This window comes from Mizuhopecten yessoensis, unplaced genomic scaffold (assembly GCF_002113885.1).
Source record: "Mizuhopecten yessoensis strain PY_sf001 unplaced genomic scaffold, ASM211388v2 scaffold7763, whole genome shotgun sequence".
NCBI lineage: Eukaryota > Metazoa > Mollusca > Bivalvia > Pectinida > Pectinidae > Mizuhopecten > Mizuhopecten yessoensis.
Window position 1 is genome coordinate 1,150,856 of NW_018407210.1, and position 19,455 is coordinate 1,170,310.

Below are 19,455 nucleotides of genomic sequence, written 5' to 3' on the forward strand. Positions count from 1 at the left end.
TTCTGTACTGAGATAGCTAGTAGTGTATGTACTGTACTGAGATAGCTAGTAGTGTATGTACTGTAATGTACTGAGATAGCTAGTAGTGTATGTACTGCACTGGATTTTGTGTTGTGCCTCGATCTAACACGTATATTGAGGGGGAAATCAGAATTTGCAAGCCAACATTTTCAATCAAAACTGCTTTGAAAGGCGCCAAACAAATTGATCAACACACAAGGCGTCTATAGTTTACCGATAACCGTAGTGTACCCGTGATACCACCATTCGGTGTTAGTGTGTCTGTCAGCTTCCTGTCTCGCGGCTCTTCCGGAAAATTGGCGGTTTTTGCGTCGCCTTTTGTTCCCGCCGTTATTTGGTTTGGTTCCTCCGTACTGAGTGACACGTGTATCGCCGGACACTGTACCAGTTAGGGATCTCATCATCACATCAAATACGTATGTATATATTCTCTCACTTGTACGTTCTCGCCAAATGCCAAGGGCGAGCCACAGGTGTAAAAAAGACAGACAGGCGGTGACGTCACAGATATAGGTAGCTGTCGATCATTTTACTATGAGTCAGTGTTGACATGTAAACACTTGTTTTTCATAGCGGTATATAAGGGAACTTATGCAAATTATCAATAATAGTAATGATCAGGGGTTAACTGTGATTAATTGATATACATATATATTTAATTATTAAACAGTCAGTAGACGGACACGGTGTAATTATCCCCACTCTTATTCCTGTTCCTGCTCATGTACCTATATTTCCGTATTACTATTTTTCTATTCTATTTTCTGTTCCGCTACTATTTAAAAAAAAATGAAAAAGACATTTTAACCCTCCAAATAAGTTTGTGAAGTGCGACAGTCGGCAAAGCCTCGTCCTGAACTTTAAAGAAATCATCTTCACTTCAAGTTTTTATCACACAGGTAGATAGATTCTGTTAATCTAAATGTTAACAGTAAGACGATAACGTGTATATAGACTATATTCGTCGATGCCTAGGTAAATTCTAGGTCACTGTCAACGTGTATCCACGCATAGAAACCACATTGCCTTGGTGCAGCTTACAATCTATCCAGATGGTATGCTGACGCCTATTAAAACGTAGAAAAATATTCTCTCATGCCGTTCTCGTCGTATGCTTTTTAACCTTTTGTAATTCACAGCACTTAAAGTATTATAATAATGCTGAAAATCAATGCGGGAACCCCCAAAACACATGAAAGAGGATAATTTGTCCAGTGGGTTTCTTATCAATGGCGATTGTTGGGTGGCATTATGAGCATTGATTATGACGATGATTTTACAATACATGTATTTCAATACATCCTCATTTCGCCACCCTGTATTTCGCACCTGACGTATGTTTGACGCATGCGCACCGCTGCGGGTAATCATGGTGTAATTTTTACCGATGCTTTCATCGTGATTGGAACGCTTTCAGTCCGTGATGTAATCTTAACATGGAGCACTAGAGTTCGGCAGATGATGTCACTATGAGCACCGGAAATAATCACGTGACTAGCAAAACAAATATGGCCGACACGTGCGAAGCGGCGTGCAGACTTGTAAGAGGCATCTCATTTCATTCCTGAGTGATCCTGTTATTATTGAATACATATTCATCGTCATTGTCGGGAATTTATCATCAGGCATTGCATATAACTTATGACAGAATGATGAAAAAGAACGCAAGCAAAAAGTGTTATTATAATTTGATTCATTTCTGATACGCCAAAACGAATCGAGGGCGCATTATACCACTAATAAAGATTAACTCATAACATCGATGGTTTGTACGGGACACTGTGATCAACCGTCCGACACACAGATCGATATATCCTCTTACCATCTCAACATCGCGGGTATCAATACATAGTATAGTACCATGTACCATTAACTCAATAAAGTACCACCTCATATATAATACCCCTTCACCAATACTCTATATAGTATAGTACCATGTACCACTAACTCAATGAAGTACCACCATATATATCGTACAACTACGTCAATACTCTATATAGTATAGTACCATGTACCACTAACTCAATGAAGTACCACCATATATATCGCACAACTACGTCAATACTCTATATAGTATAGTACCATGTACCACTAACTCAGTGAAGTACCACCATACATATAGTACCACTACATCAATACTTCTATATAGTATAGTACCATGTACCACTAACTCAATAAAGTACCACCATACATATAGTACCACTACATCAATACTCTATATTGTATAGTACCATGTACCACTAACTCAATAAAGTACCACCATACATATAGTACCACTACATCAATACTCTATATAGTGTAGTACCATGTACCACTAACTCAATAAAGTACCACCATAAATATAGTACCACTAAATAAATAATCTATATAGTATAGTACCATGTACCACTAACTCAATAAAGTACCACCATACATATAGTACCACTACATCAATACCTCTATATAGTATAGTACCATGTACCACTAACTCAATAAAGTACCACCATAAATATAGTACCACTAAATAAATAATCTATATAGTATAGTACCATGTACCACTAACTCAATAAAGTACCACCATACATATAGTACCACTACATCAATACCTCTATATAGTATAGTACCATGTACCACTAACTCAATAAAGTACCACCATAAATATAGTACCACTAAATAAATAATCTATATAGTATAGTACCATGTACCACTAACTCAATAAAGTACCACCATACATATAGTACCACTACATCAATACCTCTATATAGTATAGTACCATGTACCACTAACTCAATAAAGTACCACCATAAATATAGTACCACTAAATAAATAATCTATATAGTATAGTACCATGTACCACTAACTCAATAAAGTACCACCATACATATAGTACCACTACATCAATACCTCTATATAGTATAGTACCATGTACCACTAACTCAATAAAGTACCACCATAAATATAGTACCACTAAATAAATAATCTATATAGTATAGTACCATGTACCACTAACTCAATAAAGTACCACCATACATATAGTACCACTACATCAATACCTCTATATAGTATAGTACCATGTACCACTAACTCAATAAAGTACCACCATAAATATAGTACCACTAAATAAATAATCTATATAGTATAGTACCATGTACCACTAACTCAATAAAGTACCACCATACATATAGTACCACTACATCAATACCTCTATATAGTATAGTACCATGTACCACTAACTCAATAAAGTACCACCATACATATAGTACCACTACATCAATACTTCTATATAGTATAGTACCATGTACCACTAATTCAATAAAGTACCACCATAAATATAGTACCACTAAATAAATAATCTATATAGTATGGTACCATGTACCACTAACTCAATAAAGTACCACCATACATATAGTACCACTACATCAATACCTCTTTATAGTATAGTACCATGTACCACTAACTCAATAAAGTACCACCATACATATAGTACCACTACATCAATACCTCTATATAGTATAGTACCATGTACCACTAACTCAGTGAAGTACCACCATACATATAGTACCACTACATCAATACTTCTATATAGTATAGTACCATGTACCACTAACTCAATAAAGTACCAACTCATAGGCAGTACAACTACATAAGAAATGCACCCCTGCAAGTAGGGAATTGAGAAAAGTGATCGTAGGAGGCAACTTATGTGGGAACCCCCTGCATACTTGCGTTGGTGTCCTCTACTTGGCGACACAAAAGCGACCAAAATAAATTTGCTGCTCCCATTGCAATATTTCGAATCTTTTTATTTCTCTTCTTCAAACTTCCTTGTGTTTCCTAGAGCCTTGCTTGGCAACACCTCGTTATTTGCTTTAATGTTGAACGTTTGCCCAGGTGAGGAAAGCAGTGGGTTCTGTCCTTAGGGCGGGACATAACAAACCGTGAAGGCATTTAGGGCAATGGCAACAACTGGTTCACCCGTTGCCAGGATATAATAATGTGACCGGGCGGAAAGCTGTTCTGGATTCTTTCAGTGAGGTAACACTATAAATTCGGCATCAAGTCCGCGCTATCACAAGGAGGCAGTTACAACAACATACATTTACCCTGTCTCCGGCTCACATACACACATGCACGCATACACAACAAACATGGAGGCACGTCCTTAATTTACCTTAGGTTTTGATAGGACGTTAAACCCTATTACAATTAAGAAATGTACATCTGCATCAATATATCAAAATTTCAATATATTTTTTATCAAAATTAAGATTTTACCACCACATCTATTTGCGTGTATGACCAATACATAGAGTAAAACTCCAACAGTCCTTCAAGTAACTGGCCGTTGATGTCAAAGTTAGACTAACTACACTTTTCCTATACATACAATATATTATATACAATTGTATACATCGAACTTTACCTACCACGTCAGCGGGTTCCTGGAAGCTTGTATCATCTGTGTGTGAGTTTTATCGCAGGACTTGATAATTCATTACAGCTATTTTGGACCCAAGCTAAGGTGTTCAGAGAACTTTTACATGTTTTAGGGGTTCAGATCAACTTTCCGGTAAAAATGCCACCCAATGATGGTATATTAGAAGAGAGGAAAGCTCTGAATGTCGAAAAATCGACCCCATCTAACTTTCTTAAAAACAAAAACAAGTCCATGTGGGTTGTTTTTAGTAAAGTATGGTGATTTGACCTAAAGGCGAGCGTCAATTACTCGTTTGGTTTCTACAATGTTGGGCAAGTAGAGTCAAATGCACGCGGACCATGCACGCGGACCACCGGAAGTAAACCTTCGACTGACGTGCCGGAAGTTGACATTGGGAGGGTGACGTAATGGTGGAAGCAGTACTTGCCGTTATCGGAGAAGTTGACGGCACAAGGAGACCAACGCCGGGTGTGGACAAGGATCTGAACAAGCTGACACAAGTAATTTACGTACCGGAAGGAACCTTCACTTCCTGTTTCTTACTGGTGTGCGGACAATGCTCACGGACCGAAGATATAACATTACGGTATAGTACAGGGCCCGTATTCGTGAAACTGTTCTCATGCTCAAGCATAGATTTTGTTCTCAATCCACATTTCTTGTTCCCATTATAAATTAATAAAATTAAAATAGTATTGAAGAGACTTAAAGCCGATTACTGTTTTCAGTGTATACATTTGACTTTTTGGTCGTTTGACATGATTTAAGCGAGTTACAAGAAAGTTGGTTTGAGCACAGAATCCATGCTTGAGCGTTAGACCGGTTTCATGAATATGGACCAAGGTCAACCCAGAAACAGCGTGAGCCACGCAACGAACTGTCACCTAGTAACGTCTTCTCATTTTCAGTTTAAGGTTTAATTACAGATAATTGCGATGTTTGTTTTAAATCAACATTTCCTATATAATATCTCTGAGTGCGTATACAGAATAATTTCTGTTATTACTCGTTCACGATAAGCATGTATAAACCGCCAGTAGGATATTATGACAGCGGCCGACAAATACACCCGCCACTATAAAACATAATGGGCCTTGCAGGTATTCGAGTTAAAGAGTCAAAGGTTGAAATAGAAAAAAGCAAATAAAATTTTGTTTCTAATTAATGTAGCCTTAAAATAAATTTATTACAAAATCGAAAGTGTGATCAAATCAAAATAAAAAACACCTAATAATATTTTATAAAGTTATTTGTGTGTAAATGTATCGAGTTTAGTCATTCGTGTACGCAATAATGATTCCATGAAGATTTAAGGCTCTCACCTGCGTCGATTATAAGATGTCGGCGATAGCGGCAACATCAAAGGCAAGTCACGTGCGATATTGGACAAGCATTTGATATTCTGTTAGAAATCAAATAATTTAATCGCGCCTTCATTTCTTTACATAGAACAAAGCTCAACATAGTTCTGTCTCGTCCAATATTTGGGTATAACTCAGTCTTCTTAAAAGACGTCCGAACACTTATATCTCTGAAATACAAGAATATCTTATGACAACATTTTAGTTATTTGATCGCTTATTTCTTATTTTCTGTTCAAATTTCAGATTCTCGGGCGGGTTTGCTTAAGAATTGTAGCTGAACTTGACTGGGCCGATCGTCGTCGACCAGGTAGCTCAATTGGTAGATAGTCATGCTAGAGTTCGGAGGGTTCGAATCCCGCTTTAACAGTGCATTTTCCCACTGCCGGTACAGGATTAAGCGAGTTCCTTTCAGTTTCTTTAACCCGAATACAATAAAACAAATCCTATCAAATCAAGAATGTTATACGCTTTTAAAGCAATAGGTCTATAAACTGGTATATTCACCGCTTACCTCTTTGTTATAATAATCTGTGAACTAACTAGCTACTCACGTCTTTGTTGTATGAACTTATTTACTAACTGCACACGTCTTTGTTATATTAACTTGTTTACTGGCTACTCACGTCTTTGTTATATTAACTTATTTACTGACTACTCACGTCTTTGTTATATTAACTTGTTTACTGGCTACTCACGTCTTTGTTATATTAACTTATTTACCAACTGCTCAAGTCTTTGTTATGTTAACTTATTTACCAATTGATCACGTCTTTGTTATATTAACTTATTTACCAACTGCTCAAGTCTTTGTTATGTTAACTTATTTACTGACTGCTCACGTCTTTGTTATATTAACTTATTTACTGACTGCTCACGTCTTTGTTATATTAACTTATTTACCGACTGCTCACGTCTTTGTTATGTTAACTTATTTACTGACTGCTCACGTCTTTGTTATATTAACTTATTTACTGACTGCTCACGTCTTTGTTATATTAACTTATTTACTGACTGCTCACGTCTTTGTTATATTAACTTATTTACTGACTGCTCACGTCTTTGTTATATTAACTTATTTACTGACTGCTCACGTCTTTGTTATATTAACTTATTTACTGACTGCTCACGTCTTTGTTATATTAACTTATTTACTGACTGCTCACGTCTTTGTTATATTAACTTATTTACTGACTGCTCACGTCTTTGTTATATTAACTTATTTACTGACTGCTCACGTCTTTGTTATATTAACTTATTTACTGACTGCTCACGTCTTTGTTATATTAACTTATTTACTGACTGCTCACGTCTTTGTTATATTAACTTATTTACTGACTGCTCACGTCTTTGTTATATTAACTTATTTACTGACTGCTCACGTCTTTGTTATATTAACTTATTTACTGACTGCTCACGTCTTTGTTATATTAACTTATTTACTGACTGCTCACGTCTTTGTTATATTAACTTATTTACTGACTGCTCACGTCTTTGTTATATTAACTTATTTACTGACTGCTCACGTCTTTGTTATATTAACTTATTTACTGACTGCTCACGTCTTTGTTATATTAACTTATTTACTGACTGCTCACGTCTTTGTTATATTAACTTATTTACTGACTGCTCACGTCTTTGTTATATTAACTTATTTACTGACTGCTCACGTCTTTGTTATATTAACTTATTTACTGACTGCTCACGTCTTTGTTATATTAACTTATTTACTGACTGCTCACGTCTTTGTTATATTAACTTATTTACTGACTGCTCACGTCTTTGTTATATTAACTTATTTACTGACTGCTCACGTCTTTGTTATATTAACTTATTTACTGACTGCTCACGTCTTTGTTATATTAACTTATTTACTGACTGCTCACGTCTTTGTTATATTAACTTATTTACTGACTGCTCACGTCTTTGTTATATTAACTTATTTACTGACTGCTCACGTCTTTGTTATATTAACTTATTTACTGACTGCTCACGTCTTTGTTATATTAACTTATTTACTGACTGCTCACGTCTTTGTTATATTAACTTATTTACTGACTGCTCACGTCTTTGTTATATTAACTTATTTACTGACTGCTCACGTCTTTGTTATATTAACTTATTTACTGACTGCTCACGTCTTTGTTATATTAACTTATTTACTGACTGCTCACGTCTTTGTTATATTAACTTATTTACTGACTGCTCACGTCTTTGTTATATTAACTTATTTACTGACTGCTCACGTCTTTGTTATATTAACTTATTTACTGACTGCTCACGTCTTTGTTATATTAACTTATTTACTGACTGCTCACGTCTTTGTTATATTAACTTATTTACTGACTGCTCACGTCTTTGTTATATTAACTTATTTACTGACTGCTCACGTCTTTGTTATATTAACTTATTTACTGACTGCTCACGTCTTTGTTATATTAACTTATTTACTGACTGCTCACGTCTTTGTTATATTAACTTATTTACTGACTGCTCACGTCTTTGTTATATTAACTTATTTACTGACTGCTCACGTCTTTGTTATATTAACTTATTTACTGACTGCTCACGTCTTTGTTATATTAACTTATTTACTGACTGCTCACGTCTTTGTTATATTAACTTATTTACTGACTGCTCACGTCTTTGTTATATTAACTTATTTACTGACTGCTCACGTCTTTGTTATATTAACTTATTTACTGACTGCTCACGTCTTTGTTATATTAACTTATTTACTGACTGCTCACGTCTTTGTTATATTAACTTATTTACTGACTGCTCACGTCTTTGTTATATTAACTTATTTACTGACTGCTCACGTCTTTGTTATATTAACTTATTTACTGACTGCTCACGTCTTTGTTATATTAACTTATTTACTGACTGCTCACGTCTTTGTTATATTAACTTATTTACTGACTGCTCACGTCTTTGTTATATTAACTTATTTACTGACTGCTCACGTCTTTGTTATATTAACTTATTTACTGACTGCTCACGTCTTTGTTATATTAACTTATTTACTGACTGCTCACGTCTTTGTTATATTAACTTATTTACTGACTGCTCACGTCTTTGTTATATTAACTTATTTACTGACTGCTCACGTCTTTGTTATATTAACTTATTTACTGACTGCTCACGTCTTTGTTATATTAACTTATTTACTGACTGCTCACGTCTTTGTTATATTAACTTATTTACTGACTGCTCACGTCTTTGTTATATTAACTTATTTACTGACTGCTCACGTCTTTGTTATATTAACTTATTTACTGACTGCTCACGTCTTTGTTATATTAACTTATTTACTGACTGCTCACGTCTTTGTTATATTAACTTATTTACTGACTGCTCACGTCTTTGTTATATTAACTTATTTACTGACTGCTCACGTCTTTGTTATATTAACTTATTTACTGACTGCTCACGTCTTTGTTATATTAACTTATTTACTGACTGCTCACGTCTTTGTTATATTAACTTATTTACTGACTGCTCACGTCTTTGTTATATTAACTTATTTACTGACTGCTCACGTCTTTGTTATATTAACTTATTTACTGACTGCTCACGTCTTTGTTATATTAACTTATTTACTGACTGCTCACGTCTTTGTTATATTAACTTATTTACTGACTGCTCACGTCTTTGTTATATTAACTTATTTACTGACTGCTCACGTCTTTGTTATATTAACTTATTTACTGACTGCTCACGTCTTTGTTATATTAACTTATTTACTGACTGCTCACGTCTTTGTTATATTAACTTATTTACTGACTGCTCACGTCTTTGTTATATTAACTTATTTACTGACTGCTCACGTCTTTGTTATATTAACTTATTTACTGACTGCTCACGTCTTTGTTATATTAACTTATTTACTGACTGCTCACGTCTTTGTTATATTAACTTATTTACTGACTGCTCACGTCTTTGTTATATTAACTTATTTACTGACTGCTCACGTCTTTGTTATATTAACTTATTTACTGACTGCTCACGTCTTTGTTATATTAACTTATTTACTGACTGCTCACGTCTTTGTTATATTAACTTATTTACTGACTGCTCACGTCTTTGTTATATTAACTTATTTACTGACTGCTCACGTCTTTGTTATATTAACTTATTTACTGACTGCTCACGTCTTTGTTATATTAACTTATTTACTGACTGCTCACGTCTTTGTTATATTAACTTATTTACTGACTGCTCACGTCTTTGTTATATTAACTTATTTACTGACTGCTCACGTCTTTGTTATATTAACTTATTTACTGACTGCTCACGTCTTTGTTATATTAACTTATTTACTGACTGCTCACGTCTTTGTTGTATTAACTTATTTACTGACTGCTCACGTCTTTGTTGTATTAACTTATTTACTGACTGCTCACGTCTTTGTTGTATTAACTTATTTACTGACTGCTCACGTCTTTGTTATATTAACTTATTTACTGACTGCTCACGTCTTAGCGATATTTGACTGACCCTTCGGTCAGATTTGCTGATATTTTGTAAGCGTTATGTTTTATTAATGGCGCTCAATGTGCGTTTTCTCTTCAATGTTGGACGCGGGTGTGCTGTATCAGATCAATGCAACAGTCCTTCAATCATCTACCCCATCTTATCAAACCGTCGCACTAGATATACTTCCGTTGTATATTTTAAAGACAGTCCATGGACAAGGTCAGGAGGACAATGACAAGTACATTTATACATTACTTGCACAAAGCTGTAACCCACGTTTCTGCACAACAGGAGATGGTTTAAGCGTCAGAAATTTCAATGGAGATTTACGTATATAGTGAATGTGACAAGTATTAACACACTATATTTTAATTGAGAAGACACGCTTGCTCGGGTAGGGGTGGGGGATTAAAACGTCTCGGACAACTGCCATTTTGTGTTCTCTACTAAGTTAAAAGACCCGCATCCATCCTACTCTTACCGGAGCGCGGACATGACGTCATTATAATCTGCCATCAGCCTCCGCGTGCTACACGTGCGCGTACAAAACGTGACCAGAATATGAAAGGTGTGATCGGGAGTAGTCACAACGTAATCTTCTCACATCACGACATAATCGTCTTGTGTTACGGTCATGTGGCCACCGTCTGGTAAGTCTGTTGTCAGGTACTGGTCAACACCAAACATAAGTCAACGTACCAATATCAAATCTTAAACGTCCGTTTGTACTATGTTCCACTCAACTCATCTACGACATGTCCCTAACATATACAAATCAATATTATAAGCAGAACAAATCCATAACACAAATCCTTAACCTGTGCAAATCCCAAAACTGCACAAATTCATAACCTGTACCAATTCCTCATCTGCACAAAGTCATAGACTGTACTAATCCATGATCTGTACAAATCTCCAGACTGTACAAATCACCAGACTGTACACATCCCTAGATAGTACAAATCCATAGACTGTACAAATCCCCAGACTATACAAATCCATGATCTGTACAAATCTCCATACTGTACAGATCCCTAGACTGTACAAATCCATGATCTGTACAAATCTCCAGACTGTACAGATCCCTAGACTGTACAAATCCCCAGACTGTACAGATCCCTAACCTGTACAAATCCATGATCTGTACACATCCCCAGAGTGTACAAATCCCCAGACTGTACAGATCCCTGACCTGTACAAATCCATTACTTATTACCCTGTACTGATCCTGGCGTGTACTTCATGCTGAACCGGTCCTCAGTGTACACGGCTTATAACTTATCATCGTATGACTTTATTCTGTTCTAGTTCTGGTGTGAACTCTATTATAAACCAATCCATCATGTGAACTTGTGACTGCGTCAATTGTTAGAAGTTTGGGGAATTAGTTTATTTATCAAACTTCACATATAAAACAAGTACATGTTTCATTCAACATTACAAGCTTCTGAGCCTGCCCCGTGGAGCATGCTACATGTATAAAAGTTAAGTTTGCAGAAAAAGAAACAGCTTAATAGTTGACTAATGTAACTGGAGGTAACGCGAGAGAAATAACAAGACAAATGTGTTGTTTTGTATTTGACATTTAATAGCATGTGGAGCATAAATATATACGTAGAAATAAACACCGTAGTGACCCACGGGGTCACACACCGGCAGACATGTCGTGGAATTTGTCCCATAATACACCATCTCCTCTCAACCATGGATTTCCGGAACAACAAAAATGATCCGACCAAAAATGACGTAATTAAATGATATAATGAAAGATGAAAATGTCCTAGGCTCTTAATTAGAGCAGTCGATAAAAAGTAAAAACTAACATACAATTATTGACCAAGCAATTAAAATGCAAAAAGAAAAAAAAACATGACACAGTTAATAAAATTGTAAATAGTTAAAAAGTAAAACTGAAGCGTTTCACATCCGGAATATTCAGTAAATTTGCGAAACGATTTTTATTGAAGTACGATCAATTTGATATGAGAGGGAGGAGATGAGGGCTATAAAACATGTACAAAACGACTTACAAAAGCCTGGAATTTATACAACAATAAAATTGTTGAAAAAAGGACAAAAAACAAATCACAAATTAAATTGAGATCAAATATCCAGTTTGAGACAACAAAACACGTTGTAACAACAAAATCTTCTCTGCACATGACTGAAATCCATCAAATATGATACAAAGCACCATTCGTTTAGCAGCTTTAAACTTCCGGGTCACAGTAAGGCCTTGACCCCAGGAATAAAGACACTTTAAAGTTCATCGTACAAAATCTACTTCTCCGTGCTAGCCGCCTTTTTACTCGTATACCTTACACACACCGCTGACGTCAGACCATACCCTCATCACAAGACTAGTCGTGACGTCAATTTATGACGCACTCATGTTACAGTTTGGGTTACAAATATAATGATGTGGAAAAAGCAGGGATGGACCACTAAGGGGAGGAAAAATCCTTGGGGTCCGGACCCCCTCTCCTTTTAAAGAAACATCCTAAAAGACGGATAAAGAATAAAACGATAGAAAAGAAACGGCAAAGCCCGAAATTATTAATCATATGCCAAGATATCTAATTCATCATAGACCGAGATATCTGATTTAGCATAGGCCGAAACATCCATTTAATCACTGGCTTTGATATTTGAGTTATCCTTAGCCGAGAAAATATCTTATTCATCATACCGATGTATTCATCAGTCACATCTTATTAATCATAGGCCGAGACACAGCCACAGTATCTCAATCAATATCCACGTGAAGTGACATTGGAATCATAAGTCGAAAACAAGAGGCCCATGAAATTCACTATTTTGGTAAAGCACCTTAAGACCCTTCAATCTATGAAGAGTATCTGATTCTATCATATCTGGATCTTGAGAAGAAGATTTTTTTAAATTTTAGTCAATTTGACCCTTTTTGGCCCCGCCCCTCATGCCCCTGGTAGCTGGGGACCATATAGTTCACAATTTTGGTTGACCTTTGGCCATGGAAGGTTTTTGCAAAATTTCATTGAAATTGGTTCAGGGGTTTTGGAGAAGAAGTCGAAAATGTAAATTGTTAACCGACGCACGACGCCGGACAAAAGGCGATCGCAATAGGTGACCTAAAAATGGACCAACAACTGCCAAACTTTCGAAATGTCTTGATCCGCCCCTGACATATATTTCAATGACAGTAGGACTTAAAACTGGAATAATGTAATTGACTGAAGAGTTTCTGTATCGTAGAAGCCAATGTCTGCTTCAGCGCCGTGTCTGACCTGCTCATTCACACTGAAACAATGGTAACTTTCAAACATTTCATACGAGGCACTGATTGGCGGATACCATAAAATAACCTAAGCCAATCATTGATCAGTTCTCTCGACTCAGAGCCACATTCTTCATTGATACCTTCAAAAGATCGAATTATCATCACTTCGATACTTACAACAATTATGTAGGCTAAACATGTCAAAATGTTTACAAAACTTCATTCTTGACAAAAAAACCATTTTAAATTGAAAGGATCTATTAAAAATAAAATATAAAAGGATATATTCTTACAATAGTTAAAATGAGGACACCTCAGCTTGTCCTATCACAAAACCGACCAACCACGTGGCCCAAATACTGGCACTCCCAACACATTGCGTTTTACCTCTTGAAAAAGAGTTGCACTAAATACGATGCACTGACTATACTCCACACACATGTAGACTGTACTCCTGTCCGCTACAATCCTCACACTTCACTGCTAATCACGTCTGTCCCAACCGTAATATCTCATCACACACGACTGATGGAGTCGTTACACTGCCACCTTGCTGTACTGAGAATTCATTACACTGACAACCAATACTTCTCCTCATTCACTGCCACTGAAACAGTTCCAGATTCATTTTTGAAATGACTCCAATCACAATTAATCGCACTTGGGAACATCTCCCCAAAACGTATCAAAATGCCTTCACAGAACTGAAAGATCAGTTTTTAACAAATGTCTTCGACACATTCTCCAATGAACGGCGTACTTCCCAGCTGGCCTGTCCAATACCACCTCGCTCTCGACCATCAGTGGTCGGCGTTCTATCGGGTCAGAGGTCCCAAGAACAAGCACTAAACTTCTGTTTCTTCGTTCAAAGCTTTGATCGTCATCGCAAGAATCACGTGATTCTAAGGGAATTCGAATGTACGTTAAGACCTGGTCCAACAGTCAAGCGACTGCTCAGTACGGACGCCAGACCGTGGAGTCTGGGTTGGAATTATCCACTGACCTAGGCGGCGACCGGTTTGTGTCAGAGACGTGCACATCCATGGGGTGAATACCATTCCTTGTTTCCATACGCATGCGTTGTTCTTCTTGTTCGTCTCGAAGGACCGATCTGGGAGGTCCCTCTATCTGTAGTCGGTTACTAGATGGCGTCATTGGTCGCTCCACCCTCATTGGAATATCAGATGATCGCTGACCGAGTATTTCGTATGTTCGTACTTCCCCCGAAGGCAGGAAGAGATTGGAGATCTGAGGGGGTGATGAGTACAGGTGAGGGTACAGGAAGCTGGTCGGGAGGACGCTCGACGGGGATCCGGGTAGGTAAGAAGGGGCCATAGTGGTGGCGGGATTTATGCTTGCCAGTAGGTCCTGGGCCGTGATGATGGGATAGTTGCTATGGGAGACAGACAATGGCAGAGGGTTGATGTCCCGACTCTCTCTCAAGATGGCGAAGTTAGAATTAGCCGACTGATATGGCTGAACGCTGTGTGAATGTGTGAGCAAATGTCTACTGGTACTCTCAGTGAACCGCGTCTCCGATATTCGGTGTTCCTGTAACCGAACTTCCGGGTAACGCGGCAACACCAGCGGAAGTTGGGAGTCCAGCGGCATGCGCGGTTCGGAATGACGAGCTTCTAGTGCTGATATGTCTGGTCGCTGAGGATCCGGCACGACTACCTGTGAGTGAGAGGTAACCATGGCATCATGGTGTGGTGCTGATCCCTTGTGAAGTGTTGGGAGTCTTGAGTCGGTGAGTAGAGTATCCGTAATATGAGATTCGATGGAAGTTGGTGGTGGTGGTGTGATCTGGTGACCTAAAACACAGAATAATAACGTCAGCGGGCTAGCAGTGTTAGTTAGATTAGTTCAACGGTACTGTATCAGTTACAAGTCAAAAATGGCAAATTCATACACATTATGTATTTAACAAAACAATTCGGAAACAAATAGCTACGTAAAACCGTCTTCAGAATTATAGGGCACCATTACCAGCAGAACCATTAAAATACATATAAATCACACACGTCGATTGTTCACGGTATAAAGTATATGACTATTGTATTATATTATTTATTCAGAACAGTGGTACATTGTGGTCCAAATGTTCGTACCTGTTCCAGGGAGGGGTGGGGGCTGCGAGTAGACGGGGGCGTGTGTGGTGATGACGGGATAGGGGTCGAATCCCGTACCCCAGGGACTGCTTCTCTTCCCTGTCGGCTCTGTATAGTGAAAAAACAATTAGACACAGCGTTAATACATGTGATGAGGCAATGTTTTAAGAACTTTTGTTAGGAACAGTATTATCAGCATTGTGAAGTGAGTAAGTTTCGTTCGAAGTCTCCTCGTAAAGTATGGTAACTATATACTCGTATTTGTCATCCCGATACAGGCGCTTCCTTGGCGCCACCAACCTGACAATGATATTTAACTCTGTATAACAGTGGTTACCTGAGTGATAACTCTACATAGCAATAGCTACCTGGGTGATAACTCTACATAACAATAGCTACCTGGGTGATAACTCCTCATAATAGTTACCTGGGTGATAACTCTACATAACAATAGTTACCTGGGTGATAACTCTACATAACAATAGCTACCTGGGTGACAACTCCTCATAATAGTTACCTGGGTGATAACTCTACATAACAATAGCTACCGGGGTGATAACTCTACATAACAATAGTTACCTTGGTGATAACTCTACATAACAATAGTTACCTGGGTGATAAATCCTCATAACAATAGTTACCTGGTTGATAAATCTACATAGCAATAGCTACCTGGGTGATAACTCCAACTAACAATAGTTACCTGGGTGATAACTCCTCATAACAAGTGTTACCTGGGTGATAACTCCTCATAACAATAGTTACCTGAGTGATAACTCTACATAGCAATAGTTACCTGGGTGATAACTCTACATAAGAATAGTTACCTGGGTGATAACTCCTCATAACAATTGTTACCTGGGGGATAACTCCTCATAACAATAGTTACCTGGGTGATCACTCTACATAGCAATAGCTACCTGGGTGATAACTCTACATAACAATAGCTACCTGGGTGATAACTCTACATAACAATAACTCTACATAACAATAGCTACCTGGGTGATAACTCCTCATAATAGTTACGTGGGTGATAACTCTACATAACAATAGTTACCGGAGTGATAACTCTATATTACAATAGCTACCTGGGTGATAACTCTACATAACAATAACTCTACATAACAATAGCTACCTGGGTGATAACTCCTCATAATAGTTACCTGGGTGAAAACTCTACATAACAATAGTTACCTGGGTGATAAATCCTCATAACAATAGTTACCTGGTTGATAAATCTACATAGCAATAGCTACCTGGGTGATAACTCCTCATAATAGTTACCTGGGTGAAAACTCTACATAACAATAGTTACCTGGGTGATAAATCCTCATAACAATAGTTACCTGGTTGATAAATCTACATAGCAATAGCTACCTGGGTGATAACTCTACCTAACAATAGTTACCTGGGTGATAACTCCTCATAACAATAGTTACCTGAGTGATAACTCTACATAGCAATAGTTACCTGGGTGATAACTCTACATAACAACAGTTACCTTAGTGATAACTCTACATAACAATAGTTACCTGGGTGATAAATCCTCATAACAATAGTTACCTGGTTGATAAATCTACATAGCAATAGCTACCTGGGTGATAACTCTACATAACAATAGTTGCCTGGGTGATAACTCCTCATAACAATAGTTACCTGGGAGATAACTCTACATAGCAATAGCTACCTGGGTGACAACTCTACATAGCAATAGCTACCTGGGTGATAACTCTACATAACAATAGTTACCGGAGTGATAACTCTATATTACAATAGGTATATGGGTGATAACTATACATAACAACAGTTACCTTAGTGATAACTCCTCATAACAACAGTAACCTTAGTGATAACTCTACATAACAACAGTTACCTTAGTGATAACTCTACATAACAATAGTTACCTGAGTGATAACTCTACAAAACAACAGTAAGTTACCTGAGTGATAACTCCTCATAACAATAGTTACCTGGGTGATAACTCTACATAACAATAGTTACCGGAGTGATAACTCTATATTACAATAGCTACCTGGGTGATAACTCTACATAACAATAGTAACCTGGGTGATAACTCTACATAACAATAGTAACCGGAGTGATAACTCTACATAACAATAGTTACCTAGGTGATAACTCTACATAACAATAGTTACCTGGGTGATAACTCTACATAACAACAGTTACCTTAGCGATTACTCTATATAACAATAGTTACCTGAGTGATAACTCTACATAACAACAGTTACCTTAGTGATAACTCTACATAACAATAGCTACCTGAGTGATAACTCCTTATAACAATAGTAACCTGGGTGATAACTCTATATTATAATAGCTACCTGGGTGATAACTCTACATAACAATAGTGACCTGGTTGATAACTCTACATAACAATAGTTACCGGATTGATAACTCTACATAACAATAGTTACCTGGGTGATAACTCTACATAACAATAGTAACCTTAGTGATAATTCTACATAACAACAGTTACCTTAGTGATAACTCTACATAGCAAAAGTTACCTGAGTGATAACTATACATAACACTAGTTATCTTAGTGATAACTCTACATTATTATAGTTACATTAGTGATAACTCTACATGACAACAGTTAACTTAGTGATAACTCTACATTACAATAGTTACCTGAGTGATATCCGTTGGTCTCGGAGGATGGCTGGAGTACCCTGCTTGAAGTGTCGGAGAGGTGCGAGCTCGGTCGACGGATCTGCCAGTCTGGGAGCGAGTGACTGAAGCGACTGTTCTGAAGAGGGTCAAATGGGCTGCGCTCTGGCATATCTAGAGGACGGTGGTGGATTCGTCTGTCGTCCGTTCGTAGCTCTGTGAAGACAAATTGTCGGTATTCTTGAGTACAAGAACACAAGAGAGGAAGTTGTTAGTATGGAAACGTAGTTACACAGCAGTACAACACCATGACAACACGCAGACAAGGACCATAGCTAGGAGACATAGGGCGGAATAAAACTACAGGAAAGAAACAAGCAGATTGGGTTGACAGGCGGTGTAGGCCAACAGAGGCCTACTACAGGCAGACAAAGGGTAGCATGTATGGTTAGAGGTTAAGGCAGATATAAAGGTATTATTATATTACTACAGAGACATAACAGTCAGTAGGATGCATTGGAGACTTATGTATAAAAACGTCTCATATATGTTTGCATTTTTTTTTATCATGCAGTTTCTTCTTATTTTTATTAAACTGATTGTGTCATAATACAAGTAATTGTTCACAAAGGTATGTGGTGTACCCCCCCCCCCCCCCCCCAAAAAAAACCCCATGACGATGGTCTCATTATCAGGGGAAAGTCTTAAGTGCAAACTGCAATTTTGATAAAATTAAAATGAAGAGTGATCTAATATCCAGAAAAATAGCTCATAAGTAAAATCACTTTGATAAGGCGATGGACAATTGGCCAAAACTTTGGATTTAAATGTCGACATAAGCTCGGGGCCTAATCGTGAGCGTATACACGTGTATGTAAAGACGCTATACGATATACTGGTTGTACATTAGCCGTTTATGCAGGTGATTTTCCAGGAAATGTTTACGTCGAAGTGCAGAAAGGTGTCTACTCACTACAGTCTGTGCGGAAAGTCACATGAGGGTGGCACTGAGGTTAAGGGGAATGTGATTGGCGGATGTCTCGCTTAGTCGAGGGGGTAGTTTAGGGGAAAATATGATTTGAGTGCCGAAAGGGTAGTTTTGGTGAGGGTATAGTTAGAGAGCCGAGAGGGTAGTTTTGGTGGGGGTATGATTGGAGAGTCGAGAGGGTAGTTCCG

The 19,455-nt window shown here is 37.4% G+C and overlaps 1 protein-coding gene across 3 annotated transcripts in view; it reads right to left on the reverse strand.

The window, feature by feature from the left end:
• Window positions 1-13,320: 13,320 nt before the first annotated feature.
• LOC110454294 (runt-related transcription factor 1-like) overlaps window positions 13,321-19,455 on the reverse strand; it is a 95,187-nt gene continuing 89,052 nt past the window's right edge. For 2 of the 3 annotated variants that reach the window (XM_021503737.1, XM_021503735.1), the window contains 3 exons: window positions 18,301-18,519; window positions 15,649-15,756; window positions 13,321-15,351 (listed from right to left, as the gene is read on the reverse strand). In XM_021503737.1, coding sequence (XP_021359412.1) covers window positions 14,492-15,351; window positions 15,649-15,756; window positions 18,301-18,519 — 1,187 coding nt within the window. In that variant the 3' untranslated portion in view covers window positions 13,321-14,491. The remainder of the gene's footprint in view (window positions 15,352-15,648; window positions 15,757-18,300; window positions 18,520-19,455) is intronic. The other variant, XM_021503736.1, reaches the window with a different exon arrangement.